At 39.6% G+C, this 18,664-nt stretch overlaps 1 protein-coding gene across 2 annotated transcripts in view; it reads left to right on the top strand.

The window, feature by feature from the left end:
- The first annotated feature begins 16,467 nt into the window (after window positions 1-16,467).
- The window catches only part of LOC109991878 (matrix metalloproteinase-17), a 92,775-nt gene continuing 90,578 nt past the window's right edge, over window positions 16,468-18,664 (top strand). Inside the window, exons 1-2 of one of the 2 annotated variants that reach the window (XM_065965842.1) lie at window positions 16,479-16,609; window positions 16,751-16,970. In XM_065965842.1, coding sequence (XP_065821914.1) covers window positions 16,836-16,970 — 135 coding nt within the window. In that variant the 5' untranslated portion in view covers window positions 16,479-16,609; window positions 16,751-16,835. Of the gene's footprint in view, window positions 16,971-18,664 lie in introns of both variants that reach the window. The other variant, XM_065965841.1, reaches the window with a different exon arrangement.

Genomic DNA, 18,664 nt, shown 5'->3' with positions numbered 1-18,664 from the left:
AGGCGAGACGCAGCAGGGCCTTCAAAGGCAGGCAGGGTACACTGACAAATACAAATTGTGGAAATGACATGGGCGATGGAAATGCAGGATGTGTGAAGAGGAGCAGATGAAAGGGGAATGTAGAGAAGACGAAGAAGGAGGGCAGGGCGACTGGACCAGTGCTTCCATGATGCATTGCTTGTCTGCGTCCCTTATGGTTATCTGTCAGAGCCACAGCACTGTTGAACTGCGAGCAATGCTAACTAGCCCTGCCTGCGCTGACACTTATCATCAGTGAAGAATGGATGCTTAATAGACCACCCAACACTGGATGTATGCAAACACCCAGGGAAGCAAGTAATATGAACTGCTACAAAGGGTAAAAACATTTATTAACAGTCTGTGGAATAACTTGTAACATCTGTATAGTGTTTCATTTCCACATGCTCTGTGTTGCTATAGACATTGAAAATGAAAACAGCTCTGTGTGAAAAGATGCAAGTGGCTTCAACTACAACTTCAATTTTATTGTCCCCAAGTGGAGAATGTGTCTTTTCAGCCAGATAAACACAAAACACCTACAGAAAACAAAACAAAAAAACAAAGTATAGAATCCACATTTGCCTGTTCTACTAAAATAAAACAGGGGTGACTGTAGACTGTGATCTTAAATCATATCAGCCATTTTAACCAGGTTGCAAATATAGAAAAATAAGAATCTTAGAAATGTCACCAACATTTTAACCCAGATAGATTTTGGATAACTGATAGATGATTTTATTGACAGCCACTTAGATTATTGCAACTCTTTTTTACGAGTCCCCCAAGAAGTCTCTGAGACCATGAGTTAATTACTGTAAGGGTCACGTCAAGGTTTTTAACCACTACAAAGGAAGGACATTATAAACATCATAAACCCCATCTGCTCTCATCGCTGCACTCAACTGTTTCTCTACGAATTGATTTTAAAGTCCTTTTTAGAAGTCTTTAAATGTTTTATCAGCTCCTCAAATACAGGCTGCCTTTCATTTTACAACCTACTGGATCTCTGAGAACTTCACTGCTTTTCTTTTAGAAGTTTCCAAGAATTTCCCTTGAAAATACTGGTGAGGCTGCTTTAAGTTTTTATGGCCCGAAATTGTGGAGGACCCTCCCTCTGGATCTTCAGACAGTGAACTAAAAGAATATGAAGACCTTTCTTTTTCATTTAACCTTTAATAAGGGTTACCAATGATTTATTATTGATATTTATCTGTAATGAAACTAATATTGTTTTGTTTGCTTGAATTTAGTTTTCACTAATTCCTATTTTTAATTTACTTTTTCTGTTTTTAGTCAATTTATTATTTTTTTTTTTTCTTGTTTAAATACAATTTGAGCAAAATTTAAAATACGCCCCCTCCTCTTCACTCCCAACGCGACCATCGTGAAGAAAGCTTGTGTGTTAATTGACAGCATACAGATAACCTTTTAGATTTCTGTTTAAATATTGTAAATATGTGGGTGTAGCTTAATAAGCATTTTCTGTTGATCCCTCCTTTATGTTCTTCTGTTAAATAGTTTGGTAAGATGACTGTATTTTCTTTTCTTTATTTAAGATAGTTTGGGTTTTGATGAAGATGTTTCGTTTATTATTTTGGTCTGTGCTTCCCCTGAAGTCTGAGTATTGTTTTTTTTTTCTGAAAAAAACGAATGAATGATTAATGATTAATAACAGTACTCTCTGGAGTTTTTGTATTTAAAATGTATTGTATGTAAATAATGTGTATATTTCTCTGGCTGTACAGGTTCTAAAACATTTCACTGTACATTGTGGTGCAGATGTATGTTTCTTTATGTGCCCAACAAAAGTGAATTTGAAATCCATTGATTTCTGTTAACTGAATATGTTGACATTTCTTTAGCTTTGATTTTCACTTGATTTTAGTTTAAGCTGACAAGCTGTACAGACTATATATAGTGAACAAAAGAATATCTGATACAGGACGAGGGAAAGAGGAAATTGATGATGAACAAAACCTAAAGAAAAGCAGAAAGTGATACGCTTAATGATTCCCTTGTTCCTTGTCTTGTCTCTTGCTCTGCAGATGTCGAGATGACATCAGAAGGCATAGGCCTCGTGAGTGAGGACTGTTTTCTTGCTGCATCTCAGTCAGTGATTTTTTGTTTCTGACAAGCTCCTCACTTGTTGTGATTTGTCTTATATGACATTTTCTATGATTCTGTTGGGTTCTCATAGGTGAAGCGTTACATGTACATATTGGGAAGCAATATTTTGAAATATAAGAAGTGAACAAGATTGTCTTTCAGTTAATGGTACAGGTCCTGAGTTACTTGACATTGTGTGGTGTAAACCAACAGACACTTGCATTAACCTGTAAGTGTTTGATACAACTAGAACTACTTACGGTCTACCCATTTGCATGTGTAGAAGCTAGAATCATGTTCTTGGCTCCTCCAGGCACAAGAACTCATCAACATTTGAGTGTGATTGGCATGGAAATATGAGAAATGCATGTCTACCTCCTGTAGATCCACGCCCTCTCTAAATTACTTCCTTTGCATTCTGCCGTTCATTCAGACTCTAGGAGACACAGAGGAAGGAGATGGTAGATGCTAGAATTCCAACATTCGTCTTTCTAACAGCAGCAGCGTCTGCATGCAGCCTTTCTCTCAGCCTCGATGTCACATTTCATTACCAAGTGCTGCAACTGGGCTGCAGCCCCAGATTTAATCAAGCATGTAATCAAACTATTGCCACTAACAACAAATGGAAATGCATTCTGTGATCAATATGCATTTCATGGAAAGAAAATAATCAAGGTGCAGACTGCAACATTAGCTCTCTGACCACCCTCAAAAGACCCTTGCAGTTTTTCAGCAAAGGAGGAGATGGCAACATTCTCCAATTTCCAGACACAAATGTGACTGTCACTGTAGATGAGGACATGCTGAACCACATCCCACTCGCCTACGCTGCCTCTTGGGAGCTCGTCGACTATCTAGCAGTCTCAGAGCTGGTGGTCTGTTTATCCTGGGTTACCTTGTTACGCTTTTTTGAAATGGAAATTGGAAGCAAGTTTTTGTAGATCATAACACATGCATTTCTAGAATTTCCGAATCTATTGTGCTTTCCGCCTGCAAAAAAATGTGAATATATTTCGTTGTGTACACATTATGCAATCTGGAGATAGGCCAAACGTAACTGTTCCTTAAACCACAACCATTTAGGCGGATATAACAGTTCTGCCATGGTTCCAGACCTCTGAATTCCCACCCACAACAACAAAAGTTCAGCGCTTCCAATGAGCCAAGTGTTGTCCCCTATGAAACCTGTTTCTGCCTGTTGAAGTTGCAGTAAAAACAAAACGATATAAAGAATTGTAAAGTCCCACGCAGCTCCCCAGCTATACGATAATGAAATTCATGATTCACGATACCATGTGGATGAGATTTAGGAAGTTGTTCAGAGTCATCATACAAAAATATCAAATCGACTTATTTAAGTTCTTCTGTGCCACATGGAAATTACATTGTGACAATACTGATCAGTAAGTGGGCAATCTTACCTGAAAAATAGACTGAAAGAAGACAGATCCTTAGTCTTGTTGAGGTTCTTTCCCCGTCAATTCATACAAGAGCAGAACATGATAAAAGACCACTAAGTGAATTAGTGACTGATTGATTACACTTCTCCACCTCTCCCATTGTAGAAATGACACGCTGAAATGTCTGGCTGTGACACGGCGTCATTTTGGAACCTGAGTCTTTGCAGTAGGTGTCGGCTGGTGGAGACTCGGTATTGCAGTCCCACCCCTCAGGTAGCAAAAACACACACTTACAGATAATGGCAATGATACCTCAGGTTTCCTCACAGTCCACAGCAGAACAGATTCTACTGTCAGTGTGAAACAGACACTTATCGTAATGGAAAGTTCAATGAATTGTATTAAGTGTTCTTGGCTCCTGCTCCTGCAGGTCCTCCTCCTCTACTCTGATGCTAATCCTGTGCACACAGCACTGCAGGGGTCGCATTTGTCAACAGAGCAATCATCCCCTTTCGGCATCGCATCCCCTTTTTACAGTGCCAAATAATAAGCAAAAATAATGTCTCAAAAACATGAGTGAGTGAGGAAAAGGGAGATAACTAGAATGTTAAAAAGACTTGAGTCAAATGCTTGGCTGAACACAGTCAATAAATCAATCAGTTTGTATTTATATAGAATAAATATCTGAACGAATGTTGTGTCCTAGCAGCAGTCTGTGAAATTGACTGTTTGTTGTTTAAAGCTCCTGTGATGAGCTTTTAGCTCCTTACTAAACAGACTAAAATTCAGACTGTTGCCTCTATATAACCAACAAAATCAAACAAGACCATTAGCATGAAGATTGATTATTTCAATTAAGTTATTTTTAATGCCTGAAATAGCTGCTGTGGGGTATGTGTCAGTAATAGAAAACTAACAGTACACCCCAGAAACAGTCAGTGTATCATTTTCCAAAGGCAAAGACTCACAGTTAGACTGTTAGAAGAAAGCAGGGTGAGATATTTCGTCAGGAAACACTACATACTACTTACAACACTAATACGTATAGGATAAAAGCAATGAGATGAGTGGCACCACTTAGTACACAGATTTTAAAAAACATAGGACAAGATGTGAAAAAAAAAAAACATTTATTTGCAAGCACCTAAGAGTGTACCTAGCTGGGTAATGTAGACATAGAGGGGTTTTCAAGTGGGTACCCTCCTTTCTCAAAGTTTCGCTGATAAGCCCACGACGTCTCAGGAGGGCTCAACAGTGAATTCTGGCATCCCACAAACACCCCCCTCTGTGTCAAACTGGACTGCTACCTTGGGACCCAGCAGGAGTCCTGCCTCTTCATCCATATCCACTGGCTGCTTCTCTCCACTGCCTCCGACATAGCTTTGGTTGCTGCCTGCATCATCTTACCTCTGACCTTGTCCACAGAGGATGCCTAAATCAACATCAAATAAAATGTATTTACAGGACCTTGTACGTAGATTGGGTGTTTTGGGTGATTAAAAAAAACACATATTGTCAGTCATTTCAAATTTGACTGCCATGCAAGATGTAAAATTAACTTTCTCTCTGTGCACGTCATGAGGGAGACTATGCAAACAAAGGCTTAATACTTGTGTCTGGACTTTACCTCTCCTAAGGGACCCAGATATCCCCAATTTAAGTTGGTTTGATGATGTGAAGTTATTTCTGTATGTTTCCTGACTCATAGAAGCATAACAGAAGCACATTACCCATTGGTGCCCAGTTTCCTTTGGAGTCTAAAAAGAGTCAAACTAAAAGGCCTATCATTGAAAAAAAAAGTCATTTTAATTACCGCTAATAAATGACTCTTCTCAGCACAATGGTTTTCCTAGGCAGTGCGTATGTTTAATTAAAGATGCTACACATTGTTAGGGAAGCTGTTGAAGTGAAGGGCCCTTCTTTGCAGGACCACATTGGGAAAGTGGATTTGAATTAATAATATTTTACTGATGAACGATAGCGCTAGCACACCTGCGGATTGTGTAAAGGAGCGTTGAGAGCGCTGTTGATCTAAATCATTGACGACTCTCACTGATTGCTCACGCTGAGGTCCGACCAATGAGACAAACACGTTCCTTACTCAGAGCACGTTTTCTATTAGAGCAGTCACTGTAACAAGATGGGAGCAGGTGTGTGGCTGCTCCCATCTTTTCACTGATTCGACTGCTCCAACGAGGGCCTGTCTTTGAGGACAAGGAGGGGAAAGTGTTGTGTGGACACATGTCTCTCTGTGAAACACATCTCAGACAATCCCTCCATATCAGTATTTACTCATTTGTTGTCTTTAATTTCTTCTTATCAGTGTTTATGTGTCAATAACAATAAAAAGTTTTGCAATTTGGGAAATATGCTCATGAACTTAATTTCCAAGATTTCTGTTCGCTACTAATATCTGTTAAAATTAGGTTGTATCTAGGTGATGGTTAGCATAACTAGCATTAAGACTTGCACTTAAACATTAGCTAGCTTGGCTTTTCAAAGGGTAACAAAATCCCCTTACCAATGATCTAAATATGACTTCAAAACACATCCTTTTTTTGAACTCTGTACATAAACTTGTAAGTCTGTGAATAACAAGCCAAGCTTTTTGGCAAGATTGTGTTATTAACTCTTTCTTGACTGTACAAAGTAACAGTAAGTAACTGCAAACAATTGCTGTTGTTTGTTTTATAAAGATGAACAACGTCAATAAGTAGGCTTTAACTGTCAGCTACCACTGCTTCCTATCTTTAGCCTAAGCTAACTATTCCTCGGCTACGGTTTCATGTTTTACATATATTAATAATCTTAATAGAATGATGTCTAAGCATTGCTGTAATATATGTGAGCTCCAAAGCTCATTTGTTGTATAAGATGCACTTTTCATTTTTTTTTTCAGGCCTAAAAGTTGGCCGCATCCTTCAGTATATACTGGTGTGACATACCAGTATAACATGCTGAGACATACGCCATCATGACCCCAAGTGTAGCCGCCACCATCTCACACTAGACCTGACGTCATTGAAAATTCGCCCCCAATTCATTGTTTATCGCAAACACCAGCTTCACTGCCCAGAATGTCATTCTGACCAGGCTGGCAGCCCTGCTTTTAAACAGCTTTTCTTTCTCATTGGTCATAACCATGCATTTAAAGAATACAGTGGTATACTGTGTTCTTTAACGAACCTAGTGGAGTGCTGGTTTGATTGAAAAGATCCTCTCAATTAAAGACAAGAAATGACAAGCAGGGGTGAGTAGTGTAACCCTAGGCGAAATGGTCGCAGGTTGTGGGTCCATACTTCACAGTTATCAATAGGCTGTCAGCTCAACTACCATACCAATACCTAGCAGGATCTTGAACCCCACATAGCTGAAACAAATGGTACTAGAGAGAGCTACATAGCTGAAAAGAAGCTGCATGTTGGACTTTGGTGAACACAATGGTAATTATCCTGCAGGAAGACAGTTCAAACCTGTTTCCCTCTGGACCCCCCCCCCCCCATATCAGAGTATGTTTTAATTAACTAAATTATATCCTGGACTTTCTATGTGAACTTTGAGAAAAATCTACCCCATCTATCTCAATTTAAAAAGACAAAGGGCTTCAAACTCTGATAATGACTTTGATTTAGCATGTCCTGAAACATTTATCACTGAAATTGTCTTTGTTTTTAGGATGATGAACATTCACGACAGATCTGACCCTTGTAAAATCTAACATCAACGTGATTGATCCCTCAGGAGGAGAATTTAAATATTACCTTTATGTAAGGCCTAAATGGATACCCTGGTATTTTCAGAGGACAAAAGGCACAGATGGAGACATAAATATGCAAACTATTGCTCTTAGATGGAGATGTTAACAATAAGGACAATGCATTATTATTATGGTAATGGATGTACAGCAGCTACAGCAAGTTCAATTTGCCTTGGATCTTATTTTTTCAAGGGTGCACACAAACACACACTCCCATCACGCTAACTGATGTTAAACAATCTCTAAAGGTGGAACGCAGGTCTAGAGTGGCTTTTAAAAAGGAGGCCCTTTTGGTGAGAGTAGTTCAGTACTCCAAATATTGAAGTGGCACTTTCTCTCTTTCCCTGTATCATTTCAGCTTCTGTGCCTGATAAGCAGCATTTTTTACAAAAAAGAAGTCTCAAAGACATAACAAATTCAACACATGCAACAAAAGCGCTTGGTCAACAGTTACTGATTTACAGTCTGGTCTTTCATCACGTTACAATAATCTCTTATATTTTGTTGTTATTGATTAAGAAGCACTTGAGAAATGAAGGTTTCCCATAAAAATGGTTTCAGAATGGAGGACTAAATCAATTCTTCCGAATTCAAACTTCCTCACGGTGACAGGTGATGGATTTGAATTTATCCAAACTGAATTTCTTTTGACCCTTTGACCACCGACCTCTCTAGGGTGTTTCTATTGATTTCTATTCACCCAGCATGATAGAATTTTGCTTCGCCAATGCCCTGTGCTTCTCTTGTTGAAAACAGGAGACAAACGGCTTTGAAAACAACCCAAGAAGACTGTCTTTGTTTAGGAATAATGCATTGTTTTTTTTATAATGCCTCAGAGTGAAAGTTAATAGAGAAGTGGAACGTAGTTGGAAATCTGCACTCTCTTTGGTGAGGGAAAGGTTGAAAAAGAGTTTAGATGATATGTGTTTGTCTCTGAGGATCACTGAGTGTTGGAGAAGCCTTCTAATAAAACCTGTCTACCATTCACACAAATAAATAGAAAAACAAACAAACAAAAGGATTGTTTTCCATTTACTTGAAGCCTCGTGGTACTGTTTATGCCAGATCTGTGTGAGGTTTCTTGTCAATTGTGGATCATTTCTGTGAGACCAGAGAGGACAAAGAGCTGTCAGCCAGTTGCAGCTGTTTCTGCCAATTCATGAAGGTTTTAAATAATCTCAGCATCCATCAACTATCTTCTGATGATTTTTATATGACTCTGGGAATGATGGGCAACTTCTCTTGAATAATGGCGTAGCCAGCAGTGGTCAACCATCAATCACTTCCAGCCAAGACTCCTTTCTCTATGTGCAGCATTGTCTACAGGCCAACTAACAACTTGAAATGCGACCGTGTGTTCAAATCAAAAGGGTATCAAAATTTGCCCTTCTGTATCTCCAAAGTAAATGCCGTAATTCCTTGGTTTATTACATTATCCAAAATGGCACCCATTCATTTGTTTCTTGTTTTCGCTGTAAAGAGTAAGTTACACAGAGGCTTCACTCTTGTCCCGATCCCGCCACATGTGCGATAAATGTGCACATGTGTGTCATCTAGGCTTCTCAAAGCTGCTTGTACACTTCATGTCACATTCACCAATTCACACCACATTCCAACACTGATGGCAGAGGCTGATATATAAAATGCCCATCAGTATTTATTTGTCCCATTCATACACTTCCACACACTGCTGGGTGTTCGACCTTCAGGTCCATAGCCTCAGTGGTTGTGGCTCAGCCTCTCGTGTCTCTCTAATTTCCTTACCTTGTGTGAACTCTGGCTTAATTCAGGGGAACCCAAGAAGAAACTGATTGTGATTAGGTTAGCAGAAATAACAAAATCATGATTCATAAATGTGAACGCAATCAACTTTTGTATTGCTTGTTTGTTAAGTGTGATCAGGTTGATCATTTCTGATGCATTCTAAGAAGTCGGGAAATCAAATCACTAATTGGCTTCACAGCATCAACAGATATGAGCTCGTTAGAATTTTCTTTTACCAAAATGGATTGTATGCAGGTCTGTTTATGGAGATGAATAAATTGTCATCAGATTGTCACTGATGAAATAGGATGTCATAACATCATTCACCAAAGCCTGCTGAAACTTGATTTGTCAATACTACTCTGACTACAGACGCAAACCTGAACGCCTCTATACTAAAATCCAAGCCCTTCCACTGATTTTTTTCTAGAATCAGTGAAGGGTGATTGGGTTATCATCATTACATATTGTAGGATTTTGTTTAAAATCACATGACGACCAATCTTATCAATTTAGCATGAAGTAGTCCTGTACATTTTACATAGAGCTGTTTACACAAAATACACCTACTAGCCCATTAACACTGTCAAAAACACTGTGCTTGGGGCGCAGGTGGCACAGTGGTTAGTGTGCGCACCCCATGTATGGACACTATATTACTCCCAGGATCAAATCCGACCTGTGGCTCCTTTCCCGCACATCATTCCCCACATTCTCTCTTCCTGATTTATAACTCTATCCACTGTCCTATCTCTACAATAAAGGCACAAAAAGTTTTAAAAAAAATCTTTAAAAAAAAAACCCACTGTAGTCATTGTGAATTATCCCGTACTGAATATGTTCCAAAAAAAGTAATGAATTGTGTTTAATAAATATAGTGTTTTACAAATAAGACAAAAACTCTACTGAAAAAAAGATGCTTTACAGACCCTTCGACTAACACAAAGCCTAAAGTGTCTGGGTTGTTTTCCTTTTGTTTGAAAAACAGCCGTTACAACTGCTACGTTAATTCTCCTCCAAATTTGTAAGATCTGTCAACAGTGTTTCCCCCTCATTCCTCAAAAGGGTGTTAGCGCATTAACTGTTAGAGCCTTTATCTAATCTTTGGAACACTCTGCATAATCAAAAAAAAAAACTAAATCTGAGCTCTTAAAACCCGAAGCAGTTTTTATAGTTAAATCTCCTTTTAATACCGTCCCTTAGGTGCACAGGTGGTACAAAAGTTCCCGGGGTTTAAATCCTGGCACGTACAGCTTGGTGATGTAAAACTGTCATTGCTTCAGAAGGCTTGGCTTGTTTAAAATGAAGACACTGGATAGCTATGGCACTGCATATCCTTTGTTTATCTCCAGGCCTTTTGCCTGATCATTTTGAGCTTTTGTTTCTGTGACCAATCACTGCTTTTTGGCTGAATTACTTCCTGTATTGTATGAATTCTTTAGTCTAATCATAGCATCATCATCATATAAAAACATGGAAGGCTTTGCCATATGTACTGTACAGTAACAGTTTGGGTATGGATTTTTTACTTTTATTATTCTACAAGGTCAGAGGAATATGTAGTGTGTATGACAAATGACTTGCTTTAATTCAAGACTACATCAGACATTAAGTAGAGCACACAGATGCATACACAAAGCAGATAAGACAAAGAGATTAATGAATGCCTCGATGGTTTGTAACACCATGGTGGTAACTTGACTAATGGGAGAGCTCATTAAGCAGAGCTGACAGTGTGAATACAAAATACATTAGCAATGAATTATGTTGATAACAATTAAAACAACACTTGACCAAACAACAGAAAAACATTCACATAACTCCTCTATGATACAACATGACATGTTTGAATTGTACTGATAGGTATTTGAAAAGTTCAATCTATCCTCAGGTCATTAACTTCAGCAGAGCGAGAAGTCTGCAGTCAACTGGGTTCAAATTGCTACAACAAATAAAGCGGGCATAACAATGGCCGCCAACAGATTTATTAATGCAGCCCACGTCTGCACTGGGCAATGGGTTTTCCTATAATTATAAGATCTAACAAAGTAAAATGAGCTGCATCTTCTCTGGGAAATAGTGTGAAGATGGTAAAAGACTTCAGGTAAAATGTGCACAGTGACCTGTGATGAGGAAATGGATGTTTTTAACCTTGTGTTAATATAAAGTTGAATGACTGAAGTGTCTTTTCGCCAGCAGGCACGCTGTGAGATACAAAATACAGATGCTACAATTATCATAATGTTGCAACCATGTGACAAGTGTGACAGGGACTAGAAGCAAAGCAGAAACTTTTGAACCTTTCGGCCGAACACAGCAGAAGTGAATTCTGCTGAGCCCCCCACAAAAAGGAAAAAAAAAAACCAATACGGCCCCTATCTTGCACAGAAAGCATCTTGGCGTGTAACCAAGGTGCCTGTCCTATTTTCTACTTGACTCAGTTGATTTTTCATGCAATGCACCAACAGTTAGCGCCCATGTTTAGCACATAGAATGGTACTTTAAATCCTGTCCATTCATGTCTACATGGAAATGTTAATAATTGATTAAGTTGTGCTTCAGTGCCTTGTGGAATTTTTCACCACCTCTTTCTGATTGTTTCTGATGTTGTAGGACAGCTTCAGCGAAATATAACTGCAATCCATCATCAATATGTTTTTAGTGTCCTTGGTGTGTTCTGTCTTAAACAGCACCATGAAAGGAAAACATAAGTTTCCGTCTATCTCCATCTCTAGAATTAAAACCGACACACCAGCCTGCAGGCCCCCCAGTCTCGTAAAGTGAGTAAGCGCTTACACTCTGATTTGTTTGATTAATGTTACACCCAAAACACATCTGTTTAAGGTGTATTTATCATGCAACTTATTCCAACTTCCCTGTGCCCTGTACCTCACTAAGTGCCCAGATTGTGCGTCACTTAACTACCAACATGCATTCAGACAGACTCCAAACCACTTTGTTCCTACAGCACCAGGGCCCATACTTTACTATTGATCCACTCCTCTGCGAGGTGTATACATGGTCCCTTTTCTGAGAGCAGCAAGCTTTTTGCTTTCACTACATACGAGGCATCCTAACTTTCCATCCTTGACGTCAAGCCATTCTCCTACCTGCTCAATCCAGCTGGCAAGTCACTTAAGCAAGGAGCCAGCCACCGCTACACCTCCTCCGCCTCCATCTCCCTGAGAGGGTCTCTCTGCATCCACCTGTCCAGGTTGTGGGGTGTGACTTGGCGGGAGTCAAGCCCCAGACTCTGCAGTTGATGTGCTTGCATTTTCAGCGGGTGCCTTCGCTATTTTTTTGGGTGTCATTCCCGATTCAGCTTTTTAGAAGTGAATCCAAAGTTAGAAAGTAAAGCATTTTGCTTTCTCTTTGACATATTTCCCTGACTTGACGCTCACCAAGTCTGTACTTTTTAATCGAGAGTAATGCAAGCCAGGATGCCAAAGAAGGTTGTCCGGCTGGGTCACGTTAGGTCATGGTTTGCTAACCTACAGCGCCATGCATGTAAGGAGGAAGAATTATCGGTATATCAAATAGCAATATAAGGGAAAGCACTGCCTTATTTTTCTGTATTCATATTTGGACAAATGTTTTGTAATATTACTAATTAATACTGGATATCTTGCGCTTTTGAAATACATTTTTAGTGACAATTGCAGGTGAAATGTTATTTTTCCAGAGACCCCTCAAAGTTTTGCTGTTAAGGCCGTTTCAAGTGTCAATCAAGGGGTCTCAAACCCCCCAAGACCCCCTGTATTTCAGACACTGGTTGATGGGTCCTGAGGCCCGACCTGTTGAGAACCACTGTTTTAAGCCTGGCTCACACTGCAGGATAATCGGGCCGATTTGAGCTCCAATTCTTCCTTCCCGACAATCACAGGGTCTCTCCCGACGCAAGGCTGCTCGGAACCGATTATCTGCTCAGATTATCTTGTAGTGTGAGCGGTACAAAGATCCAATCTTATCAAACATGTTTGATATTTAGAAAGGGTTCGGCAGAAAGTGCAGTGCAGCACTTTTCTGAAACTTGTATCCATATATCTACAATTGTATCTACTTTCCTATATCCTATAACTACTTTCACTTCCTTCTCTTTCACCAACCGCCTTCCGTTGGAGTTTTCAAATGAAATTTTATCAACAGTTGTCAACGCTCCGTCCTGATTTCACTTGTACAGTGTGAGCTCTCCGGCCGTGTCTGACAATCGGATCTTACAGTGTGAGCACAGAAATCTCAAGGTCTGGTCGGGCGTCCTAAACGATTCAGTCGCACAGTGTGAGCTGACATGCCACCCCGACTTTTATACAATCAGGGATAAATCGCACGGTGTGAGCCAGGCTAGACAATGCTCTCTAAAGTGTCAAAATAGAGCCCTATATATTTATTGTTTTTGTTATCAGGACCAGTGATGATAGATGTAATCGAATAAACAAATGATCCCTTTGTATTAAAAAATCAAACTAGTGGGAGTGCCAATAGCCTAGTGGTTGTGTCACGCACCCCATGTACAGAGGCTATAGTCAGTGGGTTCGGATCCGACCTTAGCCCTTGGTTGTGTGTTGTGTCCCCCCCCCCCCCGCTCTCTCTTCCCAGCATTTCCTGTCTCTTCAGCTGTCCTATCCAATAAAGGCAAAAAAGGCCCAATAAAAAAATGAAACCAGTGAGGAAGTGCACAACTGCAGTTCCTCTAGTGTCCACTTGAGGCTGTCCCCATATTGACTAATATTAATTTGCCCATTATTACAGCAGAAATAAACATGTTTACAACCTGCTACAAAAAACAGTTTTGGTCTCTGATGCTCATTTCTTTATTCATTAATGCTCTATGGGGGTTTAATGTTTTAGAACTTAATTGATTTGATTATATTAAGAGTTAAGCAGAACTAGGCATCATAAGGGGCGTAATGGCTGATTTTACTGACAGGTGTACTTGTTATAACTGTTTGCAAGGAGGCTAGGCTTCACTTCATTCCCTGCTTCTCAATTAGTTCTCAAAAGTTGGAGTAAGCTTTTGTAATATGCAGAGGGCCATTGTGAATCTTCATAATGCTTCTTCAGAGACTGATATTGTTGACGTCATTGTGACTATGTGCATGTTCACACAGTCTACAGAAGATACTGATTGATCAGTTGATTGTATTATTTAATACATTTCTCAAACTGGAACTTTTTCATGCAGGTTATCTTCTATGATTAGACAAATTTTGTGATGTCTGTCAGGTTTAAATGCATTGAAAATGAAAGTGTAAAGAGGGGGTACACAATCTTTGCATTTCAAAGACATGCACACTTTCTTCTCTTCAAAGCCTTTGCTGATATGCTTATTTAATTAGGTGCAATTCATTCCGAAGACTTTTCTGGTCTTCCTTTACCCTAACGGTGCGAACAGCTTCATCGTGTAGTGCCAGTTTTCAAATCCCGTCTTTGTAAAATAAAGATACAACCATTAAACATTACAGAGAAAAACTATGTGAAATGGAAATCAGCAATGCCAGCAGTAGATCAACTGGATGAGCCTAATTTGTGTATCTGGGTGCTTGTGCCAATGTGCTCATTATGCATTTATTTGCAGTCAAGTCATGAGGCTGTGGTACAATAAAGCAGAGCAGTGAATCATTAGTGACAGTGCATTAAGGTTAAGGAGACTGCCTATCAAAGTAGACACAGAATAGTTAAGTTGCCTTCTGCTTGCATGTGGATGCCTGCGTTTGGGTGGGCACTGTGCAACGAGCGTGCAGCTGCATAATGATTCAAGATTTCAATTGACAATTCACCTTGATGATGTGCAGGCGGCTAACTGTGTTTCCAAACAATGCTAAGAATAATGTTTTTAGTGTATAATTCCCCCTAGAACGTGTTCTATCCATCATGCACCCTCCTAATAGAGGCCTGAGTGCATTGGTGCAGGGTTGTCTTCAGGTCAGCACCGCTAGAACTAACAAGGATTCAGCCTAGCTCGAGGACATTTCACGAGGGTGAATAATTGCCATATTGGGGGCTTGAACTTGTTTCCTCCAGTTGAAGGATCCTACTTGACATTAAGCTACCATGATGGACTGAGTTTCAAACTGAGAAAATACAATTCAGTCGCGTCTTGTTGAAGAACTTCCCTCACACTTTTAAATGACATCCTCTTTCTTTCCTTGTATCTCATTTATTTTAAATGGAATTTTGATTATGTTAAATTTAACCTTGGCTATGGCAATCATCCTTTTCTGTGAGACATACGCAGGGAACAGAACTCGATTGCCAAACTGCAGAGACAGGAATAGTAATTATTAGAAATACAATTAGTCAGCAGTTATCATTAAGTCATGTGCCACCTAATTTCCAGCATGACATTACATAACGATACTAGTTTAACAGCATGCACATCCTATAATTACCGTCTTTGGGACATTTTTTCATATCTTTGATGAATCACGATTAAAGGCCAAAGAGATTAAATAAAAGGCGCCTCAAACTGAATCCTAATTATCTCACAGCTGTTTAAATAAAGCTAGGAAAAACTAGAAGTAGCCCCGTGGAAGATTTAGAAATGAACTTTCAAAACAAAAGCACAAGATCCCAAATTCGAATGGGGTGGTTTATTAATGTGTGAATGTGTGTGTGTGGTAGAACATGAGATGAATGCCAAACAGTAACATTGCTTAGAAAAAGTGGATTAGGAACACTAGCTGAGGGAGAAAAACGTGGGGCATGGTGGAAATTAATGTGACGGGTAATGCTGGAATGATGAACTAAGTCATGGCCTGACAGTTCACAATAGACCAGAATCTAGATGAGCTGCTGGCACAGATTTTAATCCAACTTTATTATCATATCACCTGTTATTATGATAGTTTTTTTTTTTTTTAACGTCAGTAATTTCCTGTGTTGGAAATATCTAAAACAACATTCTAGACAAACCTGTGTTAAATTACTAATAACCATTGTAAACAGTTTTGTAAACTATGACAATGTTTATAGACAATGTTTATTGTGTTTGTTTAATTAAATTGACAATTAAGACAATGTAATTAGAATTAAATAATAAATAAATAAAAATGAAATAAATAAATCACACACACACACACACACACACACACACACACACACACACACACACACACACACAAACTGTGTATTATTGAGAGTGACATGAAACAGCCAAAAGTCGTAGATAGACTTAAGGCTCATACTTTTGGTATGAATATTTTTAATTACATACAATCGCTCTGAAATTGCAATTAACCATTTTCTCACCCACATTTTAAGTAGGCTATTTGCCTTCAATTCAGTGTAAACAAATCACAAAAAGTCACTTCTTCCATCCTACTAGAGTGAGGGTTTTATTTTGGAGACAGTGTCCGGAAGTCTTCATGTCTCAGTTTGGGTTACTTGACGTTGGTCCCTGCTGCTCGCGACACAACCGCACGCAGCTGCTTTCATTCTCCAGCGCTCGAGACGCAACACCGGAGAGGGGAGCTCGCGCGTGGTGATCCAGGGATATCATCTCTGATGGACTTGATTTAAGACAGAAACACGCCGGTTTTCCTCTGAGTATAACCACTTCGGCGTAAGTTCGGCTACAAGTGCAGTTCTGCGGCTCTTAAAGTGCTCTGATGATCTTAAGCACCGGTTTTTTAATGTGTTTTATGTGTTTGCGCTCAACAGTGAGGTAAAATAATTCGGGCATTTTTTTTTTTTTTTATCCAAGAGTGTCGGCGTGTCTTTTATCCCGTGGATGCTGCTGTCGGGGTCGGTGTCTGAGCCCTGCAGGACCAGCCTGTCATAGGGGCATCATGAATTTTTTGGTTCTTCACAAGTGGATGAGGAATATTTCCCCGGAGATGCTGCTGCTGGTGCAGATATTGTGGCTTTTACCTCTGACCGGAGCGGCTCCATCTCAGACGACCGAGCAGCTGGACACAGGGGTGGTAAGTTTTATTTTATAGTATACATGAAAAAAAGGGGGCGGGGGGAGTTGGGGGGGTTAAAAGTTTTGCTAAAGCAAGCTTTAATCATGCCCCACAGTGGGACCGTGGGGTGACGTTTTCTCCCTCTTTTCCGGCCACTCATTCACGTCCAGGAAAGAGTCCAAGTGCTTGTCTTGTCCGCATACTTGCTCTGAATTTTAACACCGCTGCAGCCCCAGTGCACGAGACTGAGTGACGGTTCACGCTGCATGATGAAAAAAAAAAAAAGTCTGCAAATAAACTTCACCTGCCCAGGAACCAGACACATTCGTAATTATAATGTAGAATAATCAATATACTGGCCAAGTTACCTTTGGGCTAATAAATAAATGTATGTGAAGGGATTTGCCTTGGCGTTGTATCGACCCTCTTCACTGTGTTGCTGCTTTATCCTGTATTGGCACAATTGACTGTGGACTAAACCCACGAGATTATGATGTAGGTTATTTTATCAGATGTTTCTGTTCATGACTCTGAAAGACCAAGTAAATACAATTGTTGTGCTTACAACTGAGGATCCCAAAGGGCTGTGATGGAGCAGAAGTATTGATCAGGTGCATAAACAAATAGATTTGACCAGAAATCTAAGCTCCACTTCAGACTATGCAATTATGTATTTATGTTCTAGTGCGATTCACTTGTAACCAATCACCCCAAGGTAACTAGCATCACGCTGTGTGTTGCTCTTGAGTTCTATTGAAGTGAAATTCTGCATAAGTAATGAACGATACCAAACATCATCAACCAATGATCCATATAAAGTCAGCACTGAGGATAAGGCACCTGCACAAACATAAGTTGTAAATGAACTGATGTTTTGTTGTGCACATGTGTCATTTTTTCCTTTCATGTGGAAATATAAAAGGAAATCAAACTAGATGCTGTTTTAAAAAAAAATGTGAATATTCAAAATTTCCTAAGGGGGGAATTTTGAGTTGTTTGCTTGTAAAAGCTGATTATTGTCACAGTAATTTCATCCTCATTGAAGCGACATTTCCCACAATTCCACTCCTCGGGGCGACATCACTTTTTATTACGACTCATCCCAACTTCTGTCTCGCTGTTTTCCAGCACTCAAACTCTTCGCAAAGCTGTGCTCAGGGATTACGTTTTTCTTAATAACTAGAAATAAAGGCAGCTATTTCTTTACTCTTTTTTTTTTTTTTTTTTTTTTGCTTCAACTTTTTCTTCCACCTTGGTGAGATGTTCCTTGCATTATTTGACTCTACATTCTTCACACATCGAACACAAAAGAGGCTTCAGTTGTGAGATTTTGTGGAGCGTCTTTTTTTTTTTTTAATCTGTCGGTTTAAGAGTGTGTGTAGGAAACCTAGATTTGTCCCAAATTTACATCATCTAAGACCTTTTTTTATTTTAGAAGAAGCGGCGTAGTCTCTGTATGTTTCGATTTGTGTTGTTTCTGTCAGTGTGTGAAGTACCTGGACCTTTAGCCGAGGCGAATGCCAACCATGCTGACATCAGGACATGCTTTATTGCACCTCAGCTCGGAATTCATTTTTTCTGGTTATCCAAAAGGTCAGTTTGGCCACACTGACAGGGTTTCCATCACGACACACACTTCTCCTTGCTGTGTAACTTCAGCCACAAACAAAGCCTTGGATCATCAGACTATAACCCCCCCCTCCCCTCCCCAT

This window comes from Labrus bergylta, chromosome 17, assembly GCF_963930695.1.
Source record: "Labrus bergylta chromosome 17, fLabBer1.1, whole genome shotgun sequence".
Lineage (NCBI taxonomy): Eukaryota > Metazoa > Chordata > Actinopteri > Labriformes > Labridae > Labrus > Labrus bergylta.
This window is presented reverse-complemented; position numbering and strand designations above follow the sequence as displayed.